The sequence below is a fragment of the Plectropomus leopardus genome, chromosome 10, assembly GCF_026936395.1.
Source record: "Plectropomus leopardus strain MGB_pleo_1.0 chromosome 10, ASM2693639v1, whole genome shotgun sequence".
In the NCBI taxonomy this organism is placed as follows: Eukaryota; Metazoa; Chordata; class Actinopteri; order Perciformes; family Serranidae; genus Plectropomus; species Plectropomus leopardus.
The window spans coordinates 21,811,441-21,827,765 of record NC_142185.1 but is presented as its reverse complement, the minus strand read 5'-3'; the positions used below and the strand labels follow the sequence as shown (position 1 = coordinate 21,827,765).

General features: G+C 39.2%; 1 protein-coding gene across 2 annotated transcripts in view; it reads left to right on the top strand.

The window, feature by feature from the left end:
* The window catches only part of LOC121949433 (glypican-6-like), a 150,370-nt gene that overhangs the window by 30,762 nt on the left and 103,283 nt on the right, over nucleotides 1–16,325 (top strand). For both annotated transcript variants that reach the window (XM_042495118.2, XM_088083290.1), the window contains exon 2: nucleotides 2,079–2,684. In XM_042495118.2, coding sequence (XP_042351052.1) covers nucleotides 2,534–2,684 — 151 coding nt within the window. In that variant the 5' untranslated portion in view covers nucleotides 2,079–2,533. The remainder of the gene's footprint in view (nucleotides 1–2,078; nucleotides 2,685–16,325) is intronic.

The window sequence follows — 16,325 nt, the reverse complement described above, 5'->3', positions numbered from 1 at the left end:
TATGACCAGCTGGAAGGAGACCCCCAGATAAACTCACACAGGAGGGACTACATCTCTCTGGCTGGTCTGGGAGTGCGTGGGATTCCCAAAAGAGTTGGAGTAAAAACATGTTTTGGCAATGCAATGTATCTGAAAAGGGAATATACACACATTGTATTAGAAATGGTGTGCAAAGACAGCAGTGAAGGCAGCCCATATGCATGCACACATACATACAGACAAAAAGCCTTCCTACAGCACTTTCAAGTCTACTTTGGCAACTTGACAGCTATCTTAACTGTGAATTTCCCATGAAATTAATTTTTTATTGTATTAAAAAATTTCATTTGGATGTTACTGTCCCCAGAGTTTCAAAGTTGGATACATTAATTAACTGTGGCATGTCCAGGTCAAAAAGTCTCACTAAAAAAGTAGAGCAGAGAGTTCTTGAAGGGAGCTGCAGGATGGCTCAGACTAGCCGCTGTCAGCATATGTGACCAAATTTGCACCTTAGATTACATGAACAACAGTATTTTTTTTTTTTAATATTTGAAATGATACCATGCACACGGCTGAGTCTGGGATGCGTGACAGTCTGCTTCTGGTTTAAAAATAATGTGTTTTCTGATTCAAACTCTGGTTTTCTGTGTGGAAGCCAAATAACGTTTCTGAATTTGATCATTTACCGAAGTTTGCAATGTCAACAATGTTGTCTCTGCCTTCTTTAAAGATACTCAACTGCTCCTGTGGTCAAAGGACATATTCTATCAACATGAACAAGCAGAGAGTTAATTGTTTTACAATAATGACTATCTCTCTTAAAATCAATGACCTCATAAAGCAGCGAATTTGGATATTTGATCTTAAATTATCCATCGCTGTGTTACCCTCTGAAACAAGTCACTTTAAAGCACCTTTTAAAATGTGGTATCCCATACCAATGGGAACCCTGTGCAGTGATGGCAGCCATGTTAATCCACTGTTGAGCTACCCTCGGATCAAGCTGTTCCAAAATCAATAAAGCCATGAAAGCTTGCCTTCTGGTCTCCAGCACATCCTTTACATCCTCTGGTTAATACAGTTTGATGCTGTGCAACTGGTGTTTCGCTTTGGTGTCAGATGAATGCGCAAAAAAAAAAAAAAAAGAAAAAACAGTCTACATTTACATTTTCTGAATTTGGTAAAATCTCCATTACTGATGGGGGTGTCGAAGTATTTCAGATCATATTTAGAAACAGAAAATAGAAGGCAAATAAACCAGATTTTACACTGCACAAATACAATAATGTAATACAATATTACAAAATAAAAGAAATAGAAACAATATCAGTTCGGGTTTACAGTAGTGACAAGTAGTTACCGTAATGCATCACTAACATACTATTAAATATTCCCACTGGGTTTTACACTAGGCAGTCATTATAATATATATTGTGAAATATACTGATAAAAAAAATTAATTAATAATAATTTAAAAAATAATATATATAAATCAGTACAGCATGAACACATAGTGCTTCCTCTCATAAAACAGTCAAACATGCATGTGTACACACATACACACACACACACACACACACACACACACACACACACACACACACACACATTACCCGCTTTTGTATGCTTTATGCTATTGGCTGTATGTCCCTCTATTATATCTGCCTTATTTACCTTTTATGTATAAATGCCACTAATGTTAAATTAACTCACCAATAAAAAAAAAAAGAATGTAAAATTACCTGCTGTGTGGAGACACAATTAATTAACAAAAAATACCATAATGTCTGTAGTACCTTTAAATGTGTAAAAGTTATTAAAAAAAAGTCAGAGCCCCTCTGGAGGGCGGTTTCATAGAAGGTGTAGGTTGAAAATGTCTCCCCTGATGTTAAATAGGTGATTACGGCCCTGGTTTAACAGGTTTCTTGTAATACAGGTCCATGTTAAGCTGAAGACATATCTGGTGTAGCTGACACTTTTTTCAAAATGTGTCTGATTTTTATTGCATCACACAGTTTACCAATCTTCCCACCTATGTTTTTATTTATTTTTAACTATTCATTTGTTTATTTAATTTTCCACTGCATCTCCGTTGGTAGGTGCCGACCTGCAGCCCCCACTGAAATGGATGAGGCTGGATTCCACTCCATATTTTGCGTCCCGCTTTGCCTCGCCGGTGCATCTGATGTGAACGCTGAGCGCTCCCCTCCACACAGCATTTCCACTTCAACCCAGCGACCAGGGGGCTTCGTCTGCTCTGCAAAGTTGAGTCAACACGCCGGGGAAACGCACTGCCTGGATTCATGTGGCACCTCCATACTTGCAGTCCTGTTATCCTGCGGCGCCGGGGGACTTTTAATCATTCTCGTTTGCGATAGGAGCACGTTTTTGCTTTGGGGAAATGTGTTTGTACTAATAGTTGAGTTGCAACCATTAAACGCCCAGTCATTAAGTACCTGCGGATCTACTGCAGGGGAGTTTTTTTTTTCTTTTTTGGGAAATCACCAAGGATATATACTGCAGAGAAGCTTAAGGATCATCACAGAAGTGAACAATGCTCAGACTAGAGACCATCATTTGCACTTTTTCTGTGCTGTCTGTTGCAGCAAGAGCCGATTTGAAGGCACGGAACTGCAGCGAGGTGAGGGAGGCTTGTATCGGGAAAGGCTTCAGCTTCGCAAATGTTCCTCTCCAGGAGATCCCAGGTAAGGCTCCACTGAGAGCGACCCCTCAGATAGGCTCACGACCCGCCACACGAAGCATTGCAAACAGCCTCGGGAATAAACACATGCTTTTTTTTTGCAATAAACACGTCTATATTTAATGTTAAAGTCTGGATGTAGAAGTTAAAAATCCCCAAATATCCCACTGAACTCGTTCATGATGCAAACTGTCGGTGCGTAAATGCTGCAGGGGGTAACTTGTGACTGCATCAGGCGAATCTGTTATACAGCACCTCAACCACCTGTCACTCACCAAGTTGCTGCGAGTCTAACTGACCAAAGTTTTCAGACTGATCACGGGGGATCTACTGAAATACCAAAATAGTCCTAATTGACCTGACTGGATGGTGACCAACAGCTGGCGCAGCCTCCTGTATGCAGCTTGCATCAAGTGACAGGCCTGCTGTAATCAGGAGAAGCCCTCATTTCAACCCCAGCTTTCACTTAATGAGAGCTGGTTTACTGATTTATGCATTCATGCTGCGATAACAATATCCAATCAGCCAGCATCGATACTGCACGTGTAAAAGAGTCCCTTGGGCAGGCATATGTGTGCGTAAGATCTGTGTCCAGTAGAGGTCTGCGACTGTGCTAACCAAGCAGAGATAATGAATGATCAGCCGTGCAGATTAACTCCTGTCCTGCGAAAATTAAGTGATAAGGTGAAGTGGAACTGCTGCTGGCCCTCACAGTGCTTCAGCAGCAGTCCATAACCATGAGTCAACTACATAATTTCAGCCACTGGAGCACTTCTTTCAAATACCTTAAAGAATGAATGTTACATTTAGGGCTTTTTGCATGCGTGTCCTGTGACAGTTAAATCATATATACTGCCCAGAGATGACACATGCATAAGATACAGGTTAGGAAATGTTTAGTTGGGTTGCCTATGAGTGTCAGTGCTTGAAAACTTGAGTGAAATCATTAAAAAACGATTTTAAGGATGCATATTTTTTTGCAAATTTGATATAAAAACAACACAAACAACAATTTTGAGCATCAAACACTTAATTTCCAGCATTCCTTTGTCTTGTGAATTCATTTGCACTGCTTTGTGCATTTTCTGCATCCGTTCATGGTGTAAATGTCTTAAACAGGGTTTCCTTACACATTCATATATTTGTGGCAGCCCACCACAATTAAAACATTAGCCACCACGTAGGCCTATTTATTTTATACTTTAGTAATCGTAATAGTATAGTAATAGTAATTTAGTAAAAAACAAAAACACGGAGACAAACAACAACAACATAGGGACAAAAAAGGGAAACTAACATGATTTTGATTTTGAAACATTTCATACTACAGAATAATTTTGGAGCTCTTTATAAGGAGTGCTGTTGGGATATACTGTATGTATACCATTTGTTTATTCATTGACTGTCACATAAAAGTCCCTCCAAGTAACACTTTTATATATTCATTGGTGGAGACAAACGCATGTGTTTCAAATATTGAGCTGTTCCTGCGTCTTCCCTGAAATCTAAACCTATGCATTCTCATTTAAAAGGACTTGTGAAGTGAAAAACAGTGTTTTACCAGAGCTGGGCAATATATTGGTATGACACTAGATATCATTTCAGATTTTGGATACCATTGTAAGTATCTTTTCCTGGTTTTAAAGGCTGAATTACAGTAATGTGATGAACATTTCTAAACTTACCAAACTGATCTAACAGTTATATTATTTGCCTCAGTCATTACATCAACATTATTGATGGTTCTAAAAAAAATCAGCAACAACAGTCAACTCTACAATATTGTCATAATATCAAATTTGTGGTATTTTATTTAGGAAAAATTCTCCATATTGCCCAGCCATACGTTTTACTGCAGTGATATTTTAAATATCAGAAAAAAAAAAATCTTAAATAGCATTGTGTGATTTTCCACATGATCAGTAAAAGCCCTGCACCTGGCATGCTGATGTGATGTGGATATGTCTGCATCTGAAGAAAAGTAATTAGGAATAAAAGGTTGTTTTTTTTTCCACATTGCCCCAGCTGAGTTGTCTCTCCGGGTCGTCATTGTTGTGCTTCAGGGCCAATCATTCTCTCTATAAAGCAGCAAATCTGGCACAAGCAAAAGGCTGCATATTTGATAACAGGCACACCTGTTCAGAGATGGGTTGAATAACTAACTGATTAAATCCTTTGGATCCATGTCCCTGACATCACAACTAATCTCCCAAATGAGTGAAAAATTCAATCTCTCTCATCTCCGAACGTTGTCACCCTGAATAAACGTCTTTTGATGTGGTCTTTGAATGAGTCATAACCTTACGTGTCTGCTGGAGAGACAACGCATTATCAACACCTCAGCAAATTCACACAGTGATGGGCATGCCCTTCAGGCTCGTGACTTATTGCCTCTCACTCATGCAAACAATAATCGAGGTAAGCCAGGTCTTGACAAAGGTAAAGGTGGAAATACTTAAAGTCGATTTAAAAGCACAGTATCATCTGTTAAAGAAAAAGTATTAGACGCAGTAATACATCTTCACTGTTTAAACTCCAGAGATGAATAAAGTGAGCTTATATTAAATTCTATCTCATGGATGGTACTTTACTTTTTTGGTATCATTTCCATTTAGTCTATGAAGAATAGAGTTTAGTGGTTAATTCTTTGGATAAATCTGACATTTCCTGCTTTGAACTGTCATTTTAATTATGTGTTCTCTCTAATTCTAGTATGCGCAGTACTGAAAGCACACCTGAAGTAGAATTACTGTATAGTTAAAAGGGCTACATAAAAGGTCATTGTACTTGAGTGCTTTTGAGGGTTTTTATGACAGATTAAAACATAAGCACTGTACACACAAATTTACGCAGCCTTTAAATATGACATAGGTGTAGATTTTGGGGGGCTCGGGGTGGGGGATGCACAGGGCACTCCCTTTTTTTTTCTTGTGTATGTGTCTCTTTTTAATCATACCGTGTCCCATCTCTAAAGTTTTTGTGAGTCCGTGAACACTGCACAGGCAGAACTCCTCATGAGTTATGTTGTTTTTCAGCAGCAGTTTGAAGAGTTTTAGTTGTGGGGTGGATAATTGGTTTGCCGATCTGATCAGAGCTGATCTGATCAGACTAGATCAATGAATTAGAAGTGCAGCTGCTGCAGAAGCAAACTTTTAGACCCTGCATAATTACATATATATATGTAAAATCAACACGTGGGGGCAGATGTTTTAATCATGAAACAAATGAATGTGTGGAAACCCTTACTTTTACTTGTACAAGAGCTAATTACATTTGCGCCATAATTTGATGCAGAAAAGGCCCAGTTTGTTGGATGAAAACATTAAATTAATGAGGACCCCTAAACCCCCTGAGTCATATTTGCCCCCCCAGTATTGAAACAAAAGCTACACCCTTCAACCTTTTTAGTCGTTATTTTCACGACGGTTTATAATATTGACTGTCCAGGTAGTGACATAGAAGGGATTAAGGCTGTCCATGTGGCATATAGGAGACATCTTCAGTGACAGCATTACTTGGGAGTTAATATTCCAGTATGTGTAGATTAGTTGGTCCTTGTGGGACTTGGTGTAGCGGGGCTCTTAAAGCTTCCCGTGTAGCTTATTGTTTCTGTCAGCCTTACAGCTGCCATCACACTCTATTAACTCACTGATGATTTGGCAAAAACGTCCCCCTTCATGTTACCGGTCCACCTCTACAAATGATGCTTGCGCTGTTAAATGGCGTCTCTATGCCGTTTGATTTCTTGAATTCTCTGCCGTTATCTGAGACTTACACATCAAATTGAAGTGACAGGGGTGGGTGTGTGTGTGTGTGTGTGTGTGTGTGTGTGTGTGTGTGTGTGTGTGTGTGTGTGTGTGTGAGTGCTGGTGCTGCTTCTGATATAAGATGTCATTAGAGACTGAGTTAGACATCAAATTAGACAGAAGCCTCTAGATTTCTCATATACATGTATACGCCACATTTTTTGACTATCAGTTTAGACTTAATTAATCCCATTAGACTACTATTAAATTCTTAATCACATTTATGTTAATGAATGTTTGTTTCATTAAGAGCTATTTGCGTTTCTGTGATTTCACTGTTTTATTATTCAAATGAGTGGTTTCACATTATGGTCATACTGTTTGTTTGTCTTTTTTGCCAATATGAAGCACTCGTTACAACCATAACAAACAGAAATAACAAAAGGGTATTATGTGCTCAGCACCACTTAGACTGCTCAGCCACTGCAACAGTATGTTTTTCCACAAAGCTAAAAATGAAAAGCTTACAATCCTGTATTTTTTTTTTGCTGTTGTGTTTGGTCAAACAGAAGGAAGCAGGTCAGGTGGAATGACAGCGGTGGAGTCAGTGTTATTGACAGAAATGTTGTTATGATCCGAAGCCTAAAGGCTCAGTTGGTACAGTAATTCCACAAGACTTAGGCGCTGCTTCTGCCTGCTGACCGGGCCAGGCTGCAGGCTGTCAGCAGCTACGTTGTGAAGGCATTTTAAACCACGGGAGCATGAACTTGGGCATTGCACTGAAAGTCTTAAAGTGTTCACGAATCTAAAACTGCCCAGAGCATCCCCCTCTCCCCAGCAGACTTTATATCTATTTAATTCAATCGCTCTAAAATTCCTTAAATTTCAGCCTTTTTAAATCCACTTCTTCATTGCTTTGGTTAAAGATCAGACCTGCACTGTGCAGGCGTGCCCCTGCTGTCTCAGTTTCCACTCAGTGGATTACCCAACGTCTGAGGCAAGATGGCAAGATATGGAAAGTGAGTCACACAGCAGACTGCTGGATTCAATGGAACTTCTTAGCATGTCGTATCCTATGCTATCATTTGACGGCCAGCTCTGTTTACTCCCAGCCAGGAGATGGAGATGGGACGGAAATAACGGTGCTGATATTTTATGTGATCCTTGGCTGCCTGCACAACGAGGCAAATGATCTCTGCCGAAGCGTGTAATGTGCACAGGTTCTCTGCTGTCATGTAATGGGATGGAGAGGATTAAAAAGGGCTAAATGGGAGTGCCTGCAGAGGGAACGGCCAGGTGACTTTGTTAGCCCCTGCAGCCAGTGTTGCTTTGATGTATCGTCAGATTAATGTGACCTTCCTGTCACTCACACGTGGAGATAGATCTGGCAGTGAGGTCCTGAAAGGCATCGCAGCTTTTGATGGGTTTGTGCTGTGTTTATGCTTTTACATTTCACTTGACAAACATCAAAATATTTGTCATAAAATTGCAGATAATTGGACTTGTGGGATTAGCAGTTATTGTTTGGGTTTGTATATGGTAGCACCAGTGTTTGAGGCTGCTTTCTGCTATGTAATGTAATGTGAATGTGTCCTACTGAGAAGCAGAGGGGGGCACTATCAGTGAGAAGAATCCAAACAATCATCACTTCTCCCGCAGCAGAGGGGATTTCTCAAACGCTGCCTCCATCTCTGTGTCATCAATCATACTCATGAATGCCAAAATGGCCTCATGATGGGCTCTCTCTGCAGGTGTTCCCTCTGAGAGCGGTAGGAAACATTTTGTCCCACAAGTGTTTTAGGGTTACAGCATTGGAAGCCAAACAGAGTACTCAAAGCATATCAAAGAATAGATTATATATATATTTCTTTTTTTTAAGCTTTTGTTGTTCACTTTAAGTTGATGAGATGCAATGTGCTTTGCCATTAACTAAAATGTTTGTATCATATTTTATGGAGTACAGAGCTGTATTGGGTACACCTGTTTAATTTAATGCTATTCATCTCAATAGTTGTGCATTAAAAGTCCTGTAACATTATTTTCTCATTCACTTTGTTACTATAAACTGGGATTCAACATGAGCACAAAACTTTCTGCCAAAGTTTGAACAAAGTTTTCTTCGCTTCCCACGTGAGATTTCTAAATTGTGGTTTTGCCCTTACTATTCTTGTTGTTGAGTGTGTTAATCTGTCTGTCTGCAGCTAATCTGGTATACTACTGGACTGATCAGCCTAATATTTTTGTGCACATTTATTACTCTACGCTCAAGAACTCAATTGAGAAAGTAGTTTTACTGCTTTATGCCGTCATTGACGGCTGATTTCTTACTTCTCTTAAGCGGCTGGTAGAGACCAAAAATCCTCAAAAACTCGTGTAGCAAAATCTTAGAGCAAAAGTCATTTTCAGAAATAGTTTTGACTAAAACAAGCTCAGAAAGTGAACTGACTCCATGACTTCATGCCTCATTTTGAACCCAAGTATCTACAGATTAATTTTATACCCAATGTGTTATGATCCACTAAAGTTAGGCAAGACATGAGAAGAAAAAAAAAAACATTTTTGTGATCTCCGTCACCAGGTTGATTGTATGGGACCTGGGAGGGATAACCTCAGTAGGTGCAGCTAAGTGGCCAGTGATCTCATCTGGACATGTTGCAGCTGAAAAACAGCCACCTGGAGGAGATCTGCACTCTACTAAGTGCAATTTTCTAGATTTGACTGACTATGTTGCCATAGTCAGTCAGATCTTGACAGAACTCACAAACACAGTCCTGATGAAGCAGATTAACAAATAGGAGTTTTTGAGTGTAAATAATTAATAATTGAGAATGTTTTTCTCCTATCTTTATGTAGTTTGTGCAGTCATGAATACTGAATGTTATTGAGAAATATGAAACCAAGTTTTCATGGGCTTCAAAGGTATACTATACAGGAATATGTTGCAAAAGTGAAAGCCTGCCTCAGATTCGCATTCGTTTTGGAACCAGCTTTGTTTCTTTGTCTGCTTAGTGTTTCGTCTCACTATATTTTTATTTATTCAGCACTGAGGCTGCGATTTTCATATGCAAGATTAAAAATCTATTTTTCCAGGACAACCTGGCCGAGAGGAGAGCATAAACATTGTCAGAACATTAAACACAAGCAGACAAGTACAACTGTCACACACCACAAATGAGCGAGCCCAACATCCAGCTAAAATATCGTACAAAAGACTATTGTGAAACATGAACGTGCAATTTTCTAAAACGATTTCAGACGAAATTTTAGGAGCAATCACACTGCCTATGAGTGCTATTTTCTCGATCCTTTAAAATTGACTCAAAGTCTCTCGTAGTAATCAGCTCTGACAATTCCAGACGCTTCTGTAAATAATTTCAGGAGGATGCTGCATGTTTAAAAGCTTTTTTGTCAAGTTCTGGTAGAACCCTAGGGACCAGCGTTTGTAGAATATTGTAAGAGCACAGGCTATATTGATTTTGGCTCTGACCTCACTTGTGCAATGTGCCCAAGAACTTTCAGAAAACAACAAAATAAGAAGAAAATCAGAAAATACAGCCAGGTTGTCTGCAGATAAATACACCACCATTCACTTCCAGTGGGTCATAAGTGTTGATTTAAAGGAATTACTTTTGTATGAATGTATACATTGTTTTTTGTTGTTGTTTTTTCCCCCCAGAAAATCCTGCGTAGCATTCCTTCACACTGTATCATCTTAAAGCTAATGTGCAGGGCTGTTTTTTTCTGGACTTTATTATATTGAAATTTCTTTACATACATGATGTGCAAGATAAACATTGTTACAACAATAAGCACGAACAGATAACTGTCACACACCACAAATCTGCGAGCACAACACTAAGTTGAAATGTAATACAAGAAAACAATTACAAAATATACGTATGCACAATTTTCTAAAACGCTGATAATTTGAGGAGCAATCACAATGACCAAGAGTGCTATTTTCTCAGTCCTTTATATTTCATATAGCCTTGGTAATACAAATTTTCTTACGTTTAAAAAAAAAAAAATCTGTTTATTGTTTATATGCCTTAATACATCACAGTATGTCTGTCACTGTCAATTGTATACTGGCCATTTGATATGTTCAAATGCAATATTGAAGTGGACCACTTGCATGATCACCTTCATAAATCCATGCAATTAGATTATTTTGTCTCACTGACAGTGTGAAACCCCAAGTTATTTCATTCTGTCAGTCTGGAACCTGCAGTCTGTGCACCAGTGCTGCAAAGGCGTCTGTGAATTTTGATGTGTTTGGGTTTCTTTTCAAAAGGAGGGAAACTCATGTCTTCAGGGTTACTTTTACTCATTTATTTATTTATTTTTACACTAAAAGTAGTTTCTGGATCATATTTCTAAACCCTAATCCTGTCTGTGACCCAAGCTTTCTGTTTATTTGTTTGTGGCCTTCAGCAGGGTTTATGTCCAACTCTCTGTTGCTCATAACCCCGGTTGCTGAGACGTTGATGCAGCCTAAACATTTGAATACCAGAAGGGATTCTGAATGGCAGTTATTAACAATGCTGTTTTGCTTTGCTAATTTCCAGTGCATATTATGTGAAGACAGAGACCATTATTCAGATCCTTTAAGTTGTCTTTCATTTGTTTCGATATAGTGACAGAGCTCGCTCCTTTGTAATTTTTGCATACATTAAGAACGCAAACAAAAGCACATGAAAGAGGCACTTGGTTATTGAAGCTTGACCAGTGCTGTAAGCCTGGCGTGCCTTGTTTATACCGATGATAAGCGGCTGTTATCATATAGGTTAGTGAGGGAGTGATGGCGTGAACACAGCCATAAAGAATTAATGTTTGTCATTGTTTGAGATAAATCTACTGTGAAAAACAAGGAAAATGGATTGAAGTGATTCTCCCGAGACGGCATGGCAATAGCTGTTTCATGGTTTAAAAATCATTTGAAATGTGAAAGAATGAGTGCTCCGGTTGTCAACAAGAGATTGAATAGATGTTATTTTGATCTTTTAGTTCCTGTCAACAACTGTCCAATTAAATTCTAACCTGGAGCCACTGAGAAAGAGCTGTTTTAATTCCTCATTTAACAAGCTGACAAAAACACAATTCGTCTTGCCACTGATCCTATTTTTCTTCCTTTTCTTAAAAAACTTTTGACCAGTATACAACACATACTACATGCCTGATTTGTTACAGAAATAGAAGCATTCAGCTCCTTTTGGTGGGTTACATCTTATTATAATCTCATAGTGGGCATCATTCTGCTCACATAAACTCAAAATGTTTCATTTCCTCAGATCGAAGTGGAAGGTAGTTGAGAGGTGTTACCTTGAATAAATAGTGTGATTGACTGTCATATTTTTTCATGCCTGCAAGAGTTCTGTATGTGTAACATTATCAGATGACTGGTGTTATTATTCAGACATATTTTTGACACATATCTCTCACTTGATGTCTGTGTGGTTCTGTTTATTTATTTAGAGTTGTTTACATGTTTTCTAGTAGTTGACAAAATTCAGCTCTTTGCAAGCCACCACTGACTCTCCTCCTCAATCCTCAGGATCAATGCGCGTCTCTCCATTGACACGAGAATCAAAATTTAGACTTTTGGCTGTGACGTATAGCTGGTACTTTTCCCCGACACCTCATCTGGCTGTCAAAACCTCGCCGTCATGAAACAAAGCCCCCTCGAATGCCTCGTTGCTGTCGTTGGATCTATCTTTAGCCACACGTCTGCCACTCCTGTCTTGTTGACAACGTCTGACTAGACATGATGTGCAACTGGAGAGGATGTTTGCCTTTACACTGCTCCTGAGGACGCCTCAGTGTGGTGTGTTCCAGCCCAGCCGCCATGCTGGGGGAGCTGTGTGTTGTGTCCTCTCCCTCTCACTTAAGCCGCCTGCTGGCTAGAGGACACTTTTAGTGTAACAAGGTAGTGGGGCTAATAATGGCCAGTGTCTGTAAACTAAGCTGTAAATGCTGTGTGAAAGGTAATGATCAGTGCAGGTCTCAAAGCCCTCCAGGTCTCCAAACAGTCACCAGCTGCTACCTGTAGTTCAGTCCTCTGCCTCGCTCCACTTACCAAGCTGACGCAGAGGAGAGTGGCTTGTCTGCTCACGCCTCACTCTCAGGCGCTTCTAGGCGTGCTGCCCGCGTGGATCGAATATCTACACCGGCCATCTCGTGCCCCCACTCGGCTTTTTATTACATAGTCCTCAATAAATATCAAAGCCAGACATAGTGCTACATATGCTGATTATGCGCTGCTTGTCATTCCTAAATGTGCTGCACATGGAGTTAGGGAAGGCCATGCATTAATCTTAGCTGTAATGATATTGGTGCACCTTGCAGAAGGGTATGGCACATGAATATTCTATAGCTATTACCCTCGAGGTCAAACGTATTGTACTTTTTGGTTGTATATTTATCTTCTTGGCAAAGATGTATGTTAGGAGAAATCTAGTCATTGTGTACTGTTTTACACAGGGGATTGCCTCACTGTGCGATGTAATGAAGCAGACCAGTCGCAAGAGTGAAATTTTGGCATTGTACGTTTGTGCAAACCAGGGATATGTTGCATTTGTAAGTTTCATACGTATCATATGTTTCCAAAGTGATGTAGTTCTAATTATTTGCGTATGAGCTGACTATGTCACTGGGAGGAGCACGTAAATGGCGCGCTACCAACAACTGCCAAGCTGGAGACCGCTGTGAGAGACCAGCGAACAACAAAACTGGTTGTTTTTTGTTGAGAACATAAGCAGCAATTCCACCCATAATTGTAACACAAAAGCAGGAATTTAATGCAAAAACATGATCTTTTCCTTTCCATAACCACGTGTTTTTTGTGCCTGAACAACATTGCCGCACGTTCACAACAGCATTGTTTAAACATAAAGAAACATCAAGTTTCAACATATCTGCAACTTCAGAATTCTCAAATGGGGGTACTGGTACATCTATATGCACTATGGAGTACAGCATGGGGTATGTGATATTTTTAAAAAATGTTTTAAAAAATTCAACAAGTCTAGGTCCAAATCTAGTATAGCAAATGGCTTCACTGCGTATAAAATGCTAGAGGGCTTCTAAGTTGAAACAAGATCATTTGAAACAGAAGTAACAGAAGTATTTATTTACTGTTAATTTGACTGTGGCTGGCTAGTTAGCTAGTTTAATAATTCCACCCCTAAGATTCAACCATGCTGTCATCCTACACAGAAAAAGACCAAAACAGTAATACAGGACTGTCAGCATGTTAGCACGTGTTCATTTCAAAAGAGCAACCGCTAATGGGGAAACACCAACACTCACTCAGATGACCGATGGTGCTGGCCTCGCCTCTGTGGTCCAACCAAAAACTGTCATGCACAAATGTGCATGACCTAAAATAATTCTAAGCTAAAAAAAAAAAAAAGTAAATGTAAGTTTGATTGCATTTTAAAAATCAATGGTTTTCAGAAATGTACCATTCCAACATTTTTTCTGGCCACAGGTTGAATGAAGGGCTAAAACTAATAATTGTCATTATCAGTAAATCTACTGGTTACTCTCATTTTCCCATAGCTTAAGGTGAAATACTCAAATGTTTGTTATGTCTGACCAGCAGTCCAAAAATGAAAAATAATCACTTTACTGTCATCTATGACAAATAAATATTTTTGCCTGAAGACTGACAATGAATTAATTAGCAAAATAGTTACTAGCAATTTTCTCTAAATTTAGTAAATGATCCAATCTAATAATGAGATAGTCACTCTTCTGTGCAAGAACATATTTTTCATTTTTAAACCAAAAGGAAAAGGCTTTGCATTAATTGCAGCTTCAGAGATGGTTTTAGTTCAAATGTCACAGTGAAGCCCGGTTCTTAGAACCATTAACTTATACAGCATATGTAAAAATATTGTCTAGAAAACCTATTCCTCCACAACAACTTCTTCAAAGCCTCTTAAAATGTTTCTTCTGCTGCGACAGAGGCCGGCTATGCATTTATATTTCCCTCCTCAAAGAGATTTCTTTATCGTACATTTAAAAATATTTCAATATGAAACACCCTGCCGTTGAGTCAACACTTGGCTGTTTTATCATGCACACTGCCTTGCACATGGCATGTTGCAGTGGAATATTTTGACATATTCAAAAAAAAAAAAAAAAAGAAAACACTGACACATTTGCTGGGAGTATGAAACTGTTCCAACATCTTTATTCCTGTCCTTTTTCCCTTCACGCTGACTCTCCTGAGGATGAAGAATACCATCATACCATTGTACTGTGCTGCTTTATTGTAGACTGTTTTATGTCAGTGAGAATTCATTTCCTCTTGAACCTGTCCTCATTCACCCAAGGACATATACTCCTCTGTATCAGCATCCCCCAGTTATTTAAAACACCAGCATGCCTTTCATTATGACTTCTGACATGACCCAAAATGTGATAGGAATAATGTCATTCAGTTTTTGACTGATGCGAGTTCCAACTTGAGCGAGAAACTTGGCTATTCTGTACACAAAACCCTCCAGAGACGTTATTAAAAGTGTAAAGGAAAGACTGTGTGGAATACACAGATTTATAGATCCATGCTGATGTTCACATCCATCGAATTTCATCCTCATGTACTGTAGTTCCTCAGGATATGATCTTATTGTATTTTTCTTGCTGAAGTCTGATTATCCATCAGTTAGAGGGCATGTTTCTCCATGCTACATAGTGAGAGGTGAAACAGAAACTATGTACATAATCGCCTTGGATGTCTGTGAGCACATGACATTGAGTGAATAAGATTAGTGTCGGATAGAACAGCGACCACCTCTAGCTAACCTCTTGATTTATTTTTAACAAGGAGGTGAAACGATTGAGCGGTCTTAGTCTGTTTTCGGACGGATATAATGAGATTCTCACAGGGTATCATTTCAAGATGTGATGCTCGTGAAGCGAGAAAATAACTTGCATATTAATATATTCATACAGCGATATCCGCCTACTTACTTCCTTGCAGTTAGACTGATTAATTCATTCATTTGGTCGTGCATTTGTTCGTTCACTCATGGTAAGCCCGTACGTGCATATATCTTGAGACATCACAGTTAGCCAGCGTTCTTAATTTGCCTCCTCTCTGTGTTAAAAAGTGCATGCTACTTTATGTCAGTGCTATGGGTTCAGTCATGTGGCTAAAATAACCCAGGGCTCTCACAGAGGGCAGCCTAAATCTGTTAATCGCTGATCTGGCAACCAGATATTTATCAGGGAAAACATCCACTGAGAATTGCTTGGGCCCATCAGCTGGAAGCTCTGAAGAATTTGAAAAGAAGCTGCCTGTATGATAACAGAAGTGATGTGTTTTTGGATTTGAAGTGAGTGCAGTATTTTGTATGCAGCTCTCACTGGTTTGAAGGCCGACCCTGTTGCCCATCTGGAAAGACGGGGAATTGGCTCAGCCTTGGACAGCCTTTTTCTTAGAAAGACTGACCTGACCGAACTTCAGCTGTGCCATTTCGGGCCACAGTGGACGGGTAAAATTGAATAAAATTGAAAGGAAATTACTTTATTTTACTTGTTTTTCCATTTGTATTTACCTGTTTTTCTGGATACTGAAATGAAGTGGACAAAACACTTTCACTGACGGCAAAGACAAAGTGCACTGAATTATATAACTGGCATGCCTATATGAGGTTAATATATTGGTCAAAAAACATTTGTGCAATTTATTTTCAAGCATACTCACTGCTAATTCGGCTGTGGCTGGCTAGTTAGCTAGTTTATTAGTGAGGCAGTAAGTCATCATTTTTGGAGCTTGGCTAACATGAGAGGGCACCAGATAAAATGGCAACATGAGGGCAACAAAAGAGTTTTGTAGGGGGAAAATGAGCAGAAACTTTACTCTTTGCTTAAAATGTTGTGGAAACAAA